The sequence below is a fragment of the Gorilla gorilla genome, chromosome 6 (assembly GCF_029281585.2).
Source record: "Gorilla gorilla gorilla isolate KB3781 chromosome 6, NHGRI_mGorGor1-v2.1_pri, whole genome shotgun sequence".
Taxonomy (NCBI): domain Eukaryota; kingdom Metazoa; phylum Chordata; class Mammalia; order Primates; family Hominidae; genus Gorilla; species Gorilla gorilla.
The window spans coordinates 92834544-92853216 of NC_073230.2; the positions used below are offsets into that span (position 1 = coordinate 92834544).

The following is an 18673-nucleotide window of genomic DNA, read 5'->3' on the forward strand; positions in this document are numbered from 1 at the left end:
AAGCCTTTTAGGGTCCTGGGGGAACTACTATACGTCTTGTGTCAGATAACACAATATGCAACATCACTGTTCACAAAGAGCGCCCACCCAAGATGAAAAATCACAGATAAGGCAAAATAATTTACTAAAATGTGGACTCGGAGCACTCTCTTTTAGAAAGTGTCTAGGAGGGAAAGCTAAATAAGCCAAAGGAAAAATTTGTGTGTAAGCTGCTTATCTGCTATTATTAGCAAGGTGAAGGGATCCTGGCAACACTTTGTGGTCTTTAAGGACATTTTGGCTTCTCTTGGCATGATGCTCTGGAATTATTTTTTCCATTTTTTCATGCTGTCTCTGTAACACAACCTCTTTACAGAGTATATCTCAGGAAATGACAATTGGCTGTCGAATCCCATACAAACTGATTGGATATGACAGCTTAAAGGAAGAAATATTCTGCAGAGAAGAAAGTTTTTACTCATACTCTTATATTTTAATCCTCTTTTTACTTTTTCTTGGTTAATTTTATTATTTCAATTAGATAATTTAAAAATCAACACATCACATACCAACCTCTCCTAAGAGCAATCATAAGATTTGATGATTTTTCTGATAGACAGGATAGGGTTTCAAATTTGCATTATTTTATCTACTGAATTAACTATGAATTCTAAACCAAACTAATGCTGCCATGTGTTTTTAAACATCTCTAATCTAAACCATCTGGAGAGGCATGGTTTTGCAAAGGCATCCCTTTCAGGACACTGTGGATTTTGTCACTGTTTGAGGTTTTGGCAAACCATCAATGTTACTATAATTCTCTTTTGTGAAATATAGCTTTTGACTAGGATTTGAGAGTCTTGGTTGTGTGTGTGTGTGTGTGTGTGTGTGTGTGTGTGCATGCATTTATGTGAGCATGAGCACTTGGGTACAATTTTTTGCTCCTGTTTTCTTTAGTTTTCAGAAGACTATATTTATCATGAACATTTTAAAGAAATAAAGATTTTAATTTAATTTCAACTACTCAACATAACACTAGACAAAGTTATTGAAGAAGCAAAGATGTAATGCTGCATAACATAACTTATTGTTCATAGGTGCTGGAAATACTTTTTTAAAAACTCAAAAGGAAAAAAACATACTGGCTTTAGAGAACAAAAAACAGTGAAGTTATAAAATGATTATGGATACAATAATTTGTAGCATATAAGGCATAAACTCAATATATTTTCAAGGAGATTAGAGTTAAAAATTAATGAAGATAAATCTTTTACCTAATAAAAGCAACATCTTGCTCAAGTCTTTGGCAAATAATGAACATACCATTTAAAAGTAAACAATCGGATATAAAAACGGAAAAAGCAAAGTATAGACTATTTGTTACAATAGAGGTTAGAAAACTTCCCCGGGAAGTAAAGATAATTATATTTGCAGAAATTCTCTACAATAGTAAATGTTTTCAAATAATTCCAAAAATTAAGTTTTCCTCAAAGTCACTGTCTAAAATGTATTAAAATAAGAATGTCACTCTTAGAGAATCACATTGTTTATTTATTCCAGGAGTCTCTGTATTTATTAATAACACAGTGTGTTCAAAAAGCCCCATTCATCCAACAATATTAGGCAACTTAAAGACACACACAAATCAGAAAGTGTGGACCTAGTTTGCAGAGGGAGAAAAAGCTATATTTTTAAAAAATAGATGGTCTGGAGTCTAGAAGTGGTTCCATCCCTAGAATATAAACAAGACAAAGCAATGTACAAGTATCCCTCTCGGGGGTGGTAGTGGCCTCTGTCCACTCTTGGTGGGTACTCATCTGGCCTGGGGCAACTACAGCCCACTCCTGCTCTGTACTGGTTCCTTTCCTGAAAGGAGGGCCCCCATGCACATATCTCTGAGGGAGGGTGTTGCCCTTCTGAGACTTCTCTTTCCTTTCAGACCACCTGGTATTCTTTTAAACCTGCTCTTGCCTATATGAAAATGTTGTAGGATAAAGAAAATGCATAATCTGATAGTCCAGAGAATGGAAGCCCTACCAAAGGGGTCCTTGGGTCATACATATCTCTAAGAGGGACAGCTTTTAACAGATACGCTAAACTGGTATTAAATGAAAGTAGAAAACATTGGTCAGCCCCATCATCCTTATTCTTGCTTCATAGCCTACAGAGTGTGTTAAGCACGGCAAATGGCCAGTTAGTCTGTAAATAATTCATTGTAGCCATGTGAGCTACGTAGGTACAAGAGGGTTCATTTATGAAGCTGGGGCATGGGGCCATCAGTGTGAGTAGTCTAGCCAAGGAAGCCAATGCATCTGTACCTCGCAAGTGGCAAAAGCACAATAACAGGATGATATTCAAGCCATACACATAGTATAACCTTATGGGTTATTAAAATGCTGAGTTCAGCCGGGTACAATGGCTCACGCCTGTAATCCCAGCATTTTGGAAGGCTGAGGCGGGAGGATCACAAGGTCAGGAGATCAAGACCAGCCTGGCCAACATGGTGAAATCCTGTCTCCACCAAAAAATACAAAACTTAGCTGGGCGTGGTGGTGTGCGCCTGTAATCCCAGCTACTTGGGAGGCTGAGGCAGGAGAATCGCTTGAACCTGGGAGTCTGAGGGTGCAGTGAGCTGAGATCGTGCTGCTGTACTCCAGCCTCATGACAGAGTAAGATTCTGTCTCAAAAAAAAAAAAAAAAACAAAAAAACAAAAAAAAACAAAACCAAAAAAAAAAAATGCTGAGCTTATTTTGTACTCATTGGTAAGATGCCCTTCTCTACCTGTCCCCAGCACTCTCCTGTTGCCTGAATGAATTGGTACCTCCCTGGAGAACCCCTCAGTCACAACCCCCCATTCAGCAACTAAGGAGGGAGGTCACATCCATGCTATTTGGACAATACACAAAGATTGCTACATATTTTGAATTTCATCCTTGTATATTCAATAATAATTATTGCTGACACTCACTGGGCACTTACTATGGGCCTGTCACTAAATACATCACATTTATTTATTTATTATAGTTTCATAACAACCATTTGACTTGCTCAAGGTCACAGAGATTCTAACTGGTAGAATCCAAATTATAATTACAGGCTGTGTGGGCTTATAGCTCACTCTTAACCACTATGTACTTAACTTCCTCCCAGAACTCAGAAAATATCTCATCATCATTTAGTTAGAAAACAAATGGTTAAATAGTTGGGATGAGAGAACTTTGGAATTGTCTCAGTTTCCCTCTATCAACTGGCATTTTAATATAAAGGACACACATATAAATTTGACCAATGTGAACAGGGCCTAGGCAATAGAAATAATTGAGAGGAGCCAGTCTGGTGATGGGAAATTAAGCATGGTTGGGGTTGGGGAAAACTGAAGGGCTCCTGTGGAGAGGGTCTCACCTCCAGCCTATCACTGCTGTGAGGGCCTGGCCATGGTGGGTACCTCCAAAATAATTGTTGAATGAATGAACAAATGAATGGGTCAATGAATGAATCTAAGTTAGGTGAAATTTCTTCAGGAATATATCCTAGCAAGAAAAATAAAAATGCCAAGGTTTAAGCTTCTTCCCACGTGACTATCATGCAATAATAGTAAAACAAACAGATGTAAAGAGAATACTTTTATCATTTCAAAGCAAGTTCACCAATTACTATGGACTGAATTGTACTTCCCCCACCACGACCAAATTCATATGTTGAAGCCCTCACCCTCAATGTGACTGTATTTGGAAATAGGGACTAGAAGGAGGTAATGAAGGTTATGAGGTCATAACGGTAGGGACCTGATAGGATAGGATTAGTGTCCCTATAAGAGACATCAGAGAGCTCACTGTCTCCATCCACCATGTGAAGACACAACAAGACAGTGGCCATCTGCAAGCCAAGAAGAGAGCTCTCACAGATTACATTATGTGTAAGGCTATGCACACAGTATAACCTTACCAGTTATTAAAATACTGATCTCATTTTAGCTCAGTATTTGCTGCCTCCTTGACTGTGGACTTCTCAGACTCCAAAACAGTGAGAAATAAATTTCTGTTGCTTATAAACCGCCCAGTCAATGTTATTTTGTTGTAGCAGCCTGAGCAGGCTAATATAACTATATTGTTTCTATTATCCTTATTATAATCTTAAGAGGTAGTTAGAATCCCATCCATATTCAACCCAGACCCCTCGGAACACCCATCTTCCTGAGATCAAGGCTTCTCTCACCTCAGTGAATGGCTGGAGGTGGGTGGGTATTGAAGGGAAGGGAGGGACAAGACAGTAAACGTGCTCATATTGCAATCTGGCTCTCACTGCACAGCATCCATAATTCCCAGGATACTTCCTGAATGAAGCACACTGGAGAAAGCCTGGTTCAGATGGTTGTAGCACAGTGGATGGGGAGAGAAGGGAAGGGCATTTAGGGAACTGGATAGAATCAGCTGGAGTTCTGTGTTGACAACGTGTGCACATTAATGGGATGCAGGAAATGCTAATAAGAGGCTAGTTTTTGTAATGATATGAAACTTTAGCTTGATCACTTGCAATGTGTCATGGCAAGACAAATAAAACGATTTTAAAACAACTTGTTTAAAGGTGTATTCTCATGGCATCCTCTTCATCAAATAGCTCACTTGGTCCCTCGCATACTCCATGAGGTATAGAAATAATCTCCTTCATTGCTGTTTTCAGATGAGGAATCACCTACAATACAATCTCTTTGCTAGAATCCAGCTGATAATTCTAACTTCCCTAGATGTGTCCCAATGATCACTTCTGCTTCTTCATGAGTTGCTTTTTGGAGAAGACTCTAGAGGAGGGTAGATAAAGAATGAAAGCTGGAGAGGCAGGTTTTCTGCTTCCAGCTTCCTGGGCAAAGCAAAATGAAATTCCTGCTGTTTGATTTAATAAGAATCACTGTCTAGCTCATTGGATCGGTCATTCTCAATTGGCAGAAAGGAAGTGTTTTGGGATGTCTGCATTTCATTTCACCATGTATACTGGTATTCCCTTATGCCTTTTCTGAAAGGCACAAAGTAGCAATGTTGTGGCACTATTTCTCTGGTCTGATCCACGTAAGTTGTATCTTTTATGTAAGAGTTTAATTTTACCTTTATGTCAAAAGTAAGTTTAAATTTTCCATGATTTTATTCTTCAAAATGTGTATGATAATCAGTGTAACACTGGTTGAGGTTTCCTCTTCTGTTTTCCCATCCTGAGGCACTTTGAATATCACATTTGAAAACCGTTTGGGTCTCACTCTGGTTTTCATATTCTTAGCCATGGAGTTTATTTGGCAATTATAAAGCACCTACTATGTGCTTTCATTTTGAATCCCAGGAATTCATACTAAATATGAAGCAGTAATTGTCAAAGAACTTTCTATTCTTTTATCTGTTTTTCTTTTTTGACCTGTAATAACCACTTCTTAGCCTAGCCAAGAGAAAAGCTTAGAAGATGCCCTTTTCTTTTTATCAGATGGGCCGTAAGCAAGTTACTATTCTTTTCATTTAAAAAAATAAATAAAAATCCTTAAGGAGACTCTAACACTTCTCTGGTCAAAATATACTTTACAAAGTTAATGTCAATTAATTTATATCTCTGTGTCCACAGCCGTTTTGTAGATTTGGATTACAGACCACAATCTGGGTTGGGGGAGGGACAAAAATTGATGGAGGAAGAAATGAGGTTTACTGAAATAAACTTTACAATTGAACTAGAGACTTGAGAAAGTCTTCTTTTCATGGGATCAGGAAACACAACAATAAAGCCCCCATGACTCACCCAGGGTCACTCAGCAGTGCAGTCAGCTAGGAATGGAACTCCGAGTCTTAACTTTCTGTCCCTGTCCTAACCACCAGCCCACACTCCCTCCTCTGTTACCATCACTCTTCACAGGCGGAACTCTCTTTGAGGTTAGCAGGAACCTCATACAGAATCAAACACTGGGCAGCTGAGGCCGTGTGCAGCAATGACATCTGTACCCTTTATAGAATCTTAACGGGAAGCGAAGCCCATGAAGGAATAAAGACTGAGGGCTTTAAACACTGACACAAATGAGGTTAGCTGATATTACCCCACTTCACACTCTGCTTTGCCCTGACATAGTGAGGGTTTCAGGTCATTGTCAGCTTCAGGTCATTGTCAGGTCCCCCTCTAAAAGAGATTGCCAAGAACAAAGAAACCAAATCACAAAAAAGTAAAAGTAAAAATAAAAACCTCTGACCAAGCTAAGACTCTAAACATAGCTTTTCCATTTACCTCAACACAGATAATTCTAAGGTATATATTTCTGATTCTATTCATTCCATTTAAAAGAGAAAGACCACACCAGGGTAAGCAATGCAGGGTGGTCAGACACATAATCTAATGACAGTGTGTGGAAGCCACTGCAGAAGACAGCAGGAGCACTGCCAGAGTGTGTTATGGGGCTGAGTGGCTGATTTCTATGCAGGGTCCACCAATATTTTCCAAGTACAGACAGCTTTTATTGAAATAAAAATAGAAAATGCAGGACCAGAGATCACACTAAAAATTCAATTTAGTAAAGACACAAAAACTGCCTGTGACAGTAGAAGATACTTTTTGGCCTTGCTATCCATAACAGAGAGAAATGAAACTATATACTAAAATCTTTTTATGAGTAGGCTAAAAGCTTGTCAGTCTTTACAAAACACCATGGAGCTGATGTCTGTTTCTTGTGCATTTGCTTTCCACTGACTGAAACAATGCTTCTCTGATCCATTGGTTTTGTTTACAATTATACACTTTTAAAAAATATGAAGAATCAGCAGAGATCAGCAGGAAATGAATAGCTACGCAATTACTCCAAAATTATAAAAGTACAGTCATCATAAGATACTCTTGCTACTCTCTACCTCTGCCCTTTTTCTAAGTAATGAATTGTCTAATTTTGAAATTATCAGAACATCACAGGAGAATGCGGAAGCACATTCAAACGACATGATTTCCCTGAGTTAGTGTCTAGAAATGACCAGTTGTAATAAATAAGATTTAGCAAAGATCAGATAGGATAGAAGAAAAGTTATAGGTCAGTGAGTGAAGGCTTTGGTTTTTCCACATATATATTTTAATTCTGTGGGATGTCTAAATTTCCATTTAGGGTTAGAAGGTGGTAAAGATAGCCACGTCTAGAACCATGTCTAATCGATACCTTATAAGGGTAGGTGGCCAAAAATATACCTTGAATGGGCTGTACAGCCTTTGCTATCAAGTCCCATGTCTGCCCACATTTTTAGAATGCAGCCTAGGTGATGGCACGATGTATGCGATAGAATAAGCCTCAGTTCCAGGATTGGCTCTACTGTTCACTAGCTGGGTAACTTCTAAAGTATAAAATCTCTCAACTGGAAAAAGAGAATAATAACATTTTTCTTACCTCCCTGTTGTACAATCAATGAGATCATGAAGGCAGAAGTGTTGGGAAATTTTAAAATACAGAAACACGTAGATATTGCTACAGGTATTACACTTTAGTACAAAGGTAACCAAATTGCCTTTATTATGTTATCTGTCTACCTAACCTCCATCACTATTTCATCTAGGACTTCCCTGGCTGCTGAAAGTTTCCTGATTTGGTCTCCCAACAGTTCAGAAATACTAAGTATCATAGCAATTTTGTTTTTCTTTGGCAGCCAGTGATATTTACCTGACCTTTATCCCAACTTCATGAGTATCACCTGTATCAAAGTGCTGACTACAGGTTTTTGGAATCAACTATTTTACTCAGCATCTTTTGGTAACTCTGGTATGACTATCTTGTTACTATATTTAGGGTACCTCTTGCTTTTTTTTTTAAATCACGAGTATATTTTCTTCTCAATGACATATATTGGATCATTAAGGGAGAAACTAAAAAAAATGTTTGTTGGAGAAACGTTTAGTCAATGATCCCAAAGATACACACACACACAAACACACACACACACACACACAAGAATGCCCTTTTCAATTAATACTAGTATTAACTATTGTTGTGTGGTAAAACAAGTAATTTACAGTTGATTCCAGAAACCTGTAGTCAGTTAATATAATTAAAATTTAAAAATCATGGTAAAGATCATACATATTGATTATAATAATGTATTATTGTTGGATTTTTAAAATCAAAGACTTTCTGTAATATCAAAATAATTTAAAAGGCACTGTTTTTCAAAAATGTGCTTCTCTTTATTTCTTAATCCTTACAGTATTTTCCTGGGAATTCGGCAAACCTTGTAAAACTGAACAAAATTGGGATTTTGTGCTTCTATGTTTACAGAAGGAGCATATCAAGCTGACTTGAAAATCTTAAAAAAAATAAAAGAAAAAAAGAAAGAACCGTTCTCATTTCAAAGGCTAAGAAAATAAAGGTTATTTACCATACAGACCTAGACTTCTTGTTAAGTTGTTTTTGAGACAGCAAATTAGAAAAACATGGCCAGAGTTAGAGGTTACTCAATCAGGTTGAGGCTGGGACTCTATTCCAGCAGCTCCTATTCCCCAAATTATATCTGATAATGCTCTAAAGTCTAAACATATTTTAGTTCAAAAAGATACTTGGCTCTTAGATAGAAAATGGCACTAAGCTTCCAAAAATCAACAGGTTTACCCACCCTCTTCAAATGATGTATTTATATTCAGAGTAATCTGCCACTCAGTACCTCTGAATTGTTAACATTTGAGGAACTGCAATTTTGAGCTGAAATGTTTGTTTTTCATTTGCCTGTGCATAATCACAGGATAGGAGCATTAATAAAGGGGTTGGTGTATTGGCCTATGCTGAGGCCTATTATTTAGGCAGAGTCATGGCAACAGAGCAATGCTGAACGTGTACAAGGGTACCATAATTTCAGCCTGTATTGTGTCAAGGGGAAGAGAAGACGTGTCCACAGAGAGAAGGAATGAAAAATACAAACATATTTGAAATTATCTCTTCATTTTCAAACCAGAAACAGCATCTATATTTCCCAGCAACTCAAGAAATACAAGTGGTAAGTCTTGCCCCATGCCAGCTGCAAAAGTATTATCTGTTAAGTAGTATGGCGCCCATAAACTTAAAATCAGCAAAATCCATTGAACTGCATTTCCAAGAGAGTAGGAGACTTGAAATGGTAGTGCTCTGAGGATGTCCACGTGGGTGGGCAAGCATATGTTGCTTTTAAGCAGAGGAAGTGGTACACCACGATTTCTTCATAAGTGCGAGGTCTTTTATAAACTCATCCTCATGGGGGCTGTTTTAAATAGAAAGAAAATGACACACAGTCCCCAACCAAGCTTCCTAACTGTTTGGGGAGGGTTGCCACTTTCCCAAAACATTAGGTTACTGTGGGGGAATTTTCCAAAATTGTCAACAATTTCATTTTTAAACTGAGTTCTTCCTCTCAGCATAAGACAGATGCAATACAGCACAAACTATATTTGGTCTAGCAGGAGATGTAAGTTATTTTTACTACGCTGACTCCTACCTGACAGTGGAAGACGTATTCTGGTGTGGTTTTCTTAAACTTCATGTTCCAAACCAAGGCCACTCCATCTGGTTCATGGGGAGCATCTTCATTGTTGTTGTAAGAAGCCACCATCAGCTCAGGGTACTAAATGGAAGAGGTCACAAGGATGAATTATGCTAAGATGACAACACAACGAAAACTTTGTTATTCCTACGTACACGTGGTATACTACATAGTGTAAATGGTGCTTTCTATTATGTTGTGGCATACCTACTATCAGCTTACTGCTGCAACCTCCTGCAATCTTGTTTCTGCCTCCAACACTCTGTATGCGCTTGTCATACTCACCGGTAACTATCAAACTACAAACATCGCTTTACCTCTCCGTATTATTTGACACTTTGTGCTACTCCCTTCCTCTCCTGTATTGGCTTCCATTACATCTTTCTCTCCTGATTTTCTTCCCTGACTTCTCTTTTCAGTTCCTGCAGGTTCTCCTTCTATTACATAAATTCCAAGGAGGGCTATTCTCGCTGAGTAAGTTCATCTACTCCAGTGGCTTTAATAAGCATAACATGCTGGTAATTTTCAAATCTATATCTCTAGGCTTAATTTCTCTCTGAGATGCAGGTCTTTATATCTGACTGCCTACTGGGGATTTCTCAGGGCTGTCCATAGACCCATCAATTGCAACACATAGAAAAATGATCTCATTGACTTCCACACGAAATCTACTGCTCCTCCATGTTCCCTATTTTAGGGTCTTGCACTAACATTCGCCTGGCCCAGGCCAGCCATTCTACATTTTTTATTAATTTATTTATGTATTTTTTGAGATGGAGTCTTGCTCTGTCGCCCAGGCTGGAGTGCAGTGGCCTGATCTCGGCTCACTACAAGCTCCACCTCAGGGGTTCACGCCATTCTCCTGCCTCAGCCTCCCGAGTAGCTGGGACTACAGGCGCCCGCCACCATGCCTGGCTAATTTTTTGTATTTTTAGTAGAGACGGGGTTTCACTGTGTTAGCCAGGATGGTCTCGCTCTCCTGACCTCGTGATCCACCAGCCTCGGCCTCCCAAAGTGCTGGGATTACAGGCGTGAGCCACCGCGCCCGGCCCATTTATTTTTACTTCTTTCTCTCTCTCACTCCCATACACTAAATTTCCCTAATTCCTCAATACCTTTCAAATGAATATTTTCTTTCTATCTTTAAGGTCAGAGCCTGCTAAATTAATTTCTTATCTGGATGAAGGCAGCAGCTTCATAAATGGCTTCCTATACTGACCTACTCCATTCTCCATCCTTTATCAGGAAGACTTTACAAAATATGTATTTGGCTAAGTCATTCCTCAGCTTAAAATACTTTAATGGCTCATCATTACTTTCAAGGCAAAATGCAGGTCACAGAGGATCCTTAATAATCTGTCATTTTTTGCCTTTCCTGCTTACTCTCCTACAACCTTCCCTCTTTCTCCCCACCTCCCACACCCTATGACCCAGCCTCACTGCACTAGTTTTGAGGCGCACAGGTACATCTCTGTACCTATGAGTCTCATACTCACTCTCACTGGGATGACTCTTCTGTGTTGTTTACATAATTAAATCATCCTTTAAGACTCAACACAGGCATCAAGTCCTCCAGACAATCCTGACTTAACCAACCACTTCCTTCCTTGCCTGTTATCAGCTCCCTTTGTATCATGTGTCTGTCCTGCCAATTAAAGCCCTTGTCAAATGCATTATAATTTTTTTCTACACCTGTGTCTTTCACTAGATTGTAAGCTCTTTGAGAGTAGGGACTGGTTTTTGTTGACCTCTGAATCCAGGGTCAATTCCTAGCATATAATAAACTTGTGCCAAAATTTCTTTAATTATTTAAAATTTTTAATTTTAGTAATTCTGTGCTCAATAGAAAGGCTTTATATATCATCCTTTGTTGTCAAACAATGCTAATAATTAAAGGCTTAAATGCCAGAAACATAACCAGTAAAATAACAAGAAGGACTCTATAGTGATTCTAGGTATTAGAAAGACCTACTCACCCTACAAAAACTCTGTCCTGAGTGTTATTAAATAAACTGAGGATAAATCTCATAGGAAGTACTTATGAGTTAGGACACATTTCATGAAAATGTCATTCCTACATAAGAGTCTCAAAAGGCAGCCCTATTAAAAATAGTATCAGGATTATGGCAGACTGTATCACTCTCTTCTTATAATTTAATTTTTTCCTCCTTTTTCATTATTCTATACATATATTTAATGGAAGATTGCCTTTATGAATTTGAACACAGATCTTTTTTTCTATTAAAAATAACTACATCTAAGTCTTATTCATTCTTCCAGCAGCCTCAACTAAAGAAATCTGCAGAGAGTTACAACGTGCTGGTTGTGCAGAGGAAGTGTAAGCGTACAGTGACACACATGTATGTGGCCACCAGGGGAAGTAATCATTCTTTATTAAAAAACGCTCCTCAGCAGATGAATCAAAGGCCTATTAAGAAAGCCTTTGATTCAAAGCCCATTCAAAGAAACTAACATCCAGATAAACACAGAAGTCTCCAGACTGTTCATCTGAAGTTTAATTATGTCACATGTGAAAAGGCAAGTCTATAAACATCAACACCACTACCACAGGGGCTAAGGAGCAGCTAGATGTTTCTGCAATAATATCACCCAGCTGGGTCTCATTGTTGGTACCCACTTGCAGCTTTTCTTTTCCATTTAAAAATATTTAAAATTATTTAGCTTTAAAACTCTTTTAGAAAACAGGGAGTGCTTTAGTAAAATTACCAGTGAAATGTCATTGGCATAATTTCTATAACTGAGATCATAAGGCCTAAAGATACTGATTTAAATTTTATCTCACACAAGTTTTTGGGATTTCAAGGTGCCCTCTAGTATGTCTTTTTCCACTGTTTGTTTGAACATGACTAGTCATATTTTCTTTTTCCAATAAAAAATCTCTAAACAATTATTTAATCTTAAGTGTTGTTCGAAGTTATGTTTTTAAAGAGAATATAAAGAATTATGAAATTCATGATCATTTGGTTACTCATAGAGCTGAATTATCCAATATTTACCCTAGGAGAATTTTACCTGGAAATTACCAGATATGCTCTCGACCCCAATTTTTTTCTAACAAATAAATGAAACCTAGTTGGGGCGCAGTGGCTGAGGCCGGCAGAGGTTGAGGCCTCCAACGCAGAGGTTGAGGCCAGCAGATCACTTAAGGTCAGGAGTTTGAGACCAGCCTTGCCAACATGGTGAAACCCCTTCTCTACTAAAAATACAAAAATTAGCCAGGTTGTGTGTGCCTGTAATCCCAGCTACTCGGGAGGCTGAGGCAGGAGAATCGCTTGAACCCAGGAGGTGAAGGTTGCAGTGAGCTGAGAGTGCACCACTGCACTCCAGTCTGGGTGACACAGTAAGACTCTGTCAAAAAAAAAAAAAAAAGAACCTAGCATTTACTGGAGAGGAAGGAACCATCATGTTTTAAGTGCCCGTTATGTACCAGACACTGATATGTTAATTCGTTTGGTCCTCATAACCCTCTAAGGTAGGCAATGGTTTACTCATTTCCACAGACAAAGAAACCCAGAGTCCTGGGTTAAATAACATATTCCATGCTATGTTGCTAATAAGTGATAAAGCAAGAACCCCACTTAAAGTCTGTTGGGCTTCAAAAGCCTTCTCCTTTCCTGTCCGCTGTGGCATGCCTCAAGTGTCCCCTATAAATATGTAAGGCACCATGACAGGTGAAATATGTGACATGAATGCCCTGAATAATAGGCTCTTCTCTATAGGAACTTATCATTAGATGGAGGGAGGTAAGACACACGTAGAAGTAACTACAAGACAAATACAAAAGCAGACCATGACAAGTGCTAAGACAGAGGCAGAAGCAAGGTTCTGTAGAAGCATGGAGCCAGGTATGCTAGCTCATGCCTGTAATCCCAGCACTTTGGGAGGCCGAGGAGGGTGGATCACCTGAGGTCAGGAGTTCAAGACCAGCCTGGCAAACACGGTGAAACCCCATCTCTACTAAAAATACAAAAATTAACCAGCCCTGGTGGCTTGCTCCTGTAATCCCATCTACTCGGGATGGGGAGGCATGAGAACGCTTGAACCCAGAAGGCAGAGGTTGCAGTAAGGGGAGATCATGCCACTGCACTCCAGCTAGGGTGACAGAGTGAGACTCCATCTCAAAATAAATAAATAAATAAGCATGGAAGCTGGTGTGGGGTGTGGCAGGAAGAGAAATTGAAAGGGATTTCTCAGAAGAAATGAGACCTTGAGCCTTGTCAAGTGGGTAGGTTATTAGGACAGATGACAGTAGGGACAAGAGTCCAAAGAGGGGTGCAGGAGACCCCTCTTGGTATCTGTCTGGTTCATGTGAATCTCTCTCTTTGGAGATTACCCCAGTAAACAGAAGCCTAACTTCCCAGGGATAATTAATTAATTGCAGGGTTGATACTTGACCCAGCTGAGCCAAAGGCATTCTCTAACCAGAATATTGTAAACTTTGAACTGAGACACAGGACCTGGGAGCTGGCAAAGGGGTCTGGATAAGGACAGCAGCCTGTTGGTGAGGTCCCTCGGGCTGCCCAGATTCCTAATATTTCTAAGTTTTAGTTCTTCATCTTTTTCATGAATTCCCTAACTACTATAATGGCTCCCCAGTAAATTCCTCTGTCTACTTAACCTAGCCAAAGGTGAAGTCTTTTTGACCAATACAGTGAAGAAGAATATGTCCAATAGACATCAGGTTGTAGTATTAATATGTGGCTAGGAGGCAGGCTATATCAAGCTGTATAAAAGAAGAAAGGCCTGGAAATGCCTCAGGGCATCATCACGGAAGTCACTGAACACAGGCTAATGATTTTAGATTTTATTCTGGGGGACAATAGGAGTCACACTTTGCAACTAATGATAATACTGCTACTGCTCTTCTCACTACTACGTCACATTTATCAAGTACTTCTTATGCACCAGACACTTTTAAAATTATTAGTCCTTTATTTTTATTTTATTTTATTTTATTTTATTTTATTTTATTTTAAAGACAGGGTCTTCATCTGTCTCCCAGCCTTGAATGCAGTGATGAGACCTTAGCTCACTGCAACCTCTGCCTCCAGGCTCAAGCAATCCTCCCACCTCAGCCTCCCACATAGCTGGGGCTGCAGACATGCACCACCATGCCTGGCCAATTTTTGTATTTTTTGTAGAGATGGGGTTTTGCCATGTTGCCCAGGCTGGTCTTGAACTCCTGGGCTCAAGTGATCCTCCTGCTGTGGCCTCCCAAAGTGTTGGGATTACAGGTGTGAGCCACTGTGTCCAGCCAAATTATCATTCCTTTATATGCATTAATTCATTTAACACTCACAATAAGTGTGTGAGCTAGGTATTATTATCATCATTTCATGAATGAAGAAACTTAAGCCAAGAGAAGTTAGGCAATTTGCCCAAGTTGATACAGAGTGTATAAGTAATCTTTACAAAGATTAACCTGGTAAAAGTACTTATACTGACTTAACCTTATAGAGACTGACAGTAGGGAGACCAGTAAGACGCTGTTTCCTAACATAAGCAAGAAGCAGAGGGCATGACATAAAGTAGGTGTCAAATCCATGTTCGTGGATTTGCACTGGTGTCAATAGTAATCTTTTTGCTATTGTAAATTTGATTGGATTTAGCAACTAACTGAGTTGCCAAAGATTACTCAGGTTTGCATCCTGGATGACTGCAGGAGTGGAAGATGCAATTTACATGTGAGAGGAGTGAGTATACATGGTGGGAGTAAGATCATGAGTCTGATTCTGCACACATCTGAAAACTGTCACGTGGTATGTGATAGTATTATTGACTGACTGTGCTAAATAATGTTCAATGGGTGACAAAGTTGACATAATCCTCCAGCTTCCCAGATTTCTTCCAAGGAATGATGTTTGACGATATTTTGTGAATATTTCAAAGTTAAAGTGTTCTGGTTTAAGAAGCCCAGGAGATCAAAGGAAAGCTATGCTGAAATCTTATAATTTCTTTCTTTTTCTCCTCTCAGTTCTGTTCTGTTACATTCAGGAAATCATCCTAGACACACACGCCACCACTGCACACCAAGACTGTTCCTCTATCTCTCTTCTTTCTTAATATCATTCGATTGCATCTAAATCCATCAAAAAGTCTCTTTATCCCATAAGTATGTCATCCTGGTCCTTTGAACCCCTCAACAGTGTTGTGATGCAGGAGGTGAGGGTTCTAATCTCTTCTTCTTATGCCTCATATACAATACATTTTTCAAAATTGCAAACCTCTTCCCCACAGCATAGGTAGGCAGGTCACACAAAAATAGGGGAAAATAAATGTGGTCTCTCCATGGTAGAGTTTCTGTTATTTCCAACTTCACTTCCTCCAACACAAACATCATGCGAGACCCTGTGTGGAAACACCTCCACAGGCAATGTGGCCCATCACCTACTGAGGCAAGGCAGGACCAGCCCCACCCCGTGCCTCCTCAGGGAGTGTTATCAGCTGACCCGGGAACAAGGTTGTAGTTGCCTTTGAGGAATGTGTCAGATAAGGTTCCTGTGTAATTCCCCAACTCTGAACAAGTGAACAAGCTGAGCTAAGTGTTTCCTCACGCTTGGATCTGATTTCTGTGCACACACTCAAGCATGCTCAGAGACCACCCACACACTGGTGGAAAGTGGTTGGGCAAACCCTGCTTGTCTTCGTCTCTGCAAGATCACTCACTGTGTGCTTTGTTGTTTGGATACAAAAAGGAATTCAAGAGGAGAGAACATTCACCCACTTTATTGCTGATGAGGGTCTAGTTGTGGGGAATTACACCCCTCTTTTGTTCCCCTGTTCTCCAATAGGATTAATTGGGACTTACCATTTTATAGCTCTGCCTAGAACACCCTCTTCTCCCCTCCATTTGTCTAAATCCCAGTCTTCGGAGAAGCGCTGTCTGACCAGAGACAGATTCCAACCTCCACTGAACTTTGAGAGCACTTGCTATCTGCCCCATATCATTCTGCACCTTTACAAGCTCTTTTAGTTTCAGATCCAGAAGCTCTTTGTGAGAGGCAGTGGTTAAGAGCATATGCCACGGGATGCTAAAATACTTTGGTATAAATCCCCACTATACCATACCCTAGTTGAGTGATTTTTCAGCAAGTTACTTAGCTTCTCTGAGCCTCAACTTCTTCAAATATGTCATGGAAATAGTAAGGGTGGCTGCCTCATATGATTGTTGTGAGGGGGAAATAAGAAAGCCTTCATAGCAGCTATCATGGTGCTTTGTATATAAGAAAAATAAATTAAAAGCTAGCTATGACTATTATTCCCAATAAAAGCATTGATAACAAAAAAGCAGAAACTGTGTTGTGCATAAGTGCTTAGGAGTAATCATTCCTGCTTCTCTCACTGTTCTTATGTCAGTGTTATTGCAGGAAGGAACATTGTTGTTAAGAATGTGGGCTCAGGCATCAGATGCTTAGGTTCAAATTCTGATGTCACCACACTAGGCTGTGTGCCTTTGCATGTTACTTACCTACTCAGTGCCTGGTATATTGTCACCTAGTTGAGTTGGCCATTCAGCAAATTGGCTTTTGGTAAATTTGCCTGCTTTCACTCTGAATGCCACACTGATGGGCTTAGACTTCTTTTCTACGGGCAATGGGGAGTTTTGGTCTAGGGAATGAAGAGATCAGGTTTTTGTTTTTTGTTTTTTGTTTTTTGAGATGGAGTCTCACTGCATCACCCAGACTGGAGTGCAGTGGCAACCTCTGCCTCTTGGGTTCAAGCAATTCTCCTGCCTCAGCCTCCCGAGTAGCTGGGATTACAGGCATTTGCCACCACACTCGGCTACTTTTTGCATTTTTAGTAGAGAAGGGGTTTCACCATGTTATCCAGGCTGGTCTCAAACTCCAGACCTCAAGCGATCCACCCGCCTTGGCCTCCCAAAGTGCTGGGATTACAGGCTTGAGCCACCTCACCCAGCCAAGTGATCAGATTTTTATTTTAGAAAGATTGTTTGGGTACATTTCTCCAGGGGAAAACTGTATGTGGACAAGCATGAAGGTAGAAATATCAGTTTGAAGGTTAAGAATAGTATTAGATGATGAATACATGAGTGAAGACATGGAAAGTCTTCGTGACAGACTGGGTCTGGAAGAGAAGAGGAAGTTGGCAATGTTGATGAAAGTTCTGCTTTAGGCTTTTGGGTATATTGTGGTGCCTTTAACATACAGATCATATAACAGGTAAAAAAGGATTTGGGATATATGAAAATAATGAGTTACTAATTCATTTAAGATTCTATGGGACACCTAGAATAGTGGCTCTGTCTGGTGTACAAAGTGAAATTCAGCAGGGAGATTGGGCGGGAGATATAAACAGGCTGTTCGTGGTTGAATCCTTAGCAGTGGAAGAGATCTCCTGCAGAGAGCACATCAGGAAGAAGAGCAGGGGTTGAGAGCATGACCACAGGGACCTCAAGGATGGTCAGAGGAAAAAGAAATCCTGGAGAAGTCAGAGAACTAGGAGACAGTAGAGAGGAGTAGTGAGAATTCAATGGAAAGAGGATGTTTCCATAGGCACAAGGAAGCTGACTAAGCTGCTTGGCAAAGGTCAGGACAGATGTGGGATTAAAAATATCCACAGGATTTGACAAGTAGGAAATCAGTGGTAATCTTAATGGAATAGTTTCATGGACAGAACAATCTGGCTTCTTGTTTGGTACCTAGCACATAGTAGGTACTCAATAAATACAAATAACTGAGTAGAGAATTGAAACTGAAACCTCAATAAAATGAGGGGAAAAAACCCAACAGGCATAGAAAGGAAATCCTAGGCAAGTAAACAAATCTCTTATTTTTTTTTATACAAATGTCACGAGAACACAAGCCCAGTTTGTCCCAGCCCAGCAATAATTCTTACCTGGAGGGACCAGTCCATACAAGTGACCACTCGATGCTTGGACCAATGCTCATCATAGAACTGACGATTGAAAGAAAGATTGGCTCCAGCCTGAACATCCCTAGGAGGATTTAAACATCAGAGATAAATATGGAGCTCTTTCTCTATGCTGCCCATATAGAAGCACTGATATGGCAAAAGCGTGGCACACAATACTCTCTGAGGCCAAAATGTTAATCTAGACTACATACCCTGATCAAAATTAATGAACTAAAGATGGTCTTCTTTATGAAAAGCTCTTTCTAACCTGACCTGGAAAGGGTTTCCATGTCGTTCC

General features: G+C 39.7%; 1 protein-coding gene across 4 annotated transcripts in view; it reads right to left on the reverse strand.

The window, feature by feature from the left end:
- Positions 1–18673, reverse strand: part of DYNC1I1 (dynein cytoplasmic 1 intermediate chain 1) — a 326316-nt gene that overhangs the window by 92963 nt on the left and 214680 nt on the right. For all 4 annotated transcript variants that reach the window (XM_004045789.5, XM_004045788.5, XM_004045786.5 and 1 more), the window contains 2 exons: positions 18358–18457; positions 9436–9561 (listed from right to left, as the gene is read on the reverse strand). In XM_004045789.5, the coding sequence (XP_004045837.2) occupies positions 9436–9561; positions 18358–18457 (226 nt within the window). The remainder of the gene's footprint in view (positions 1–9435; positions 9562–18357; positions 18458–18673) is intronic.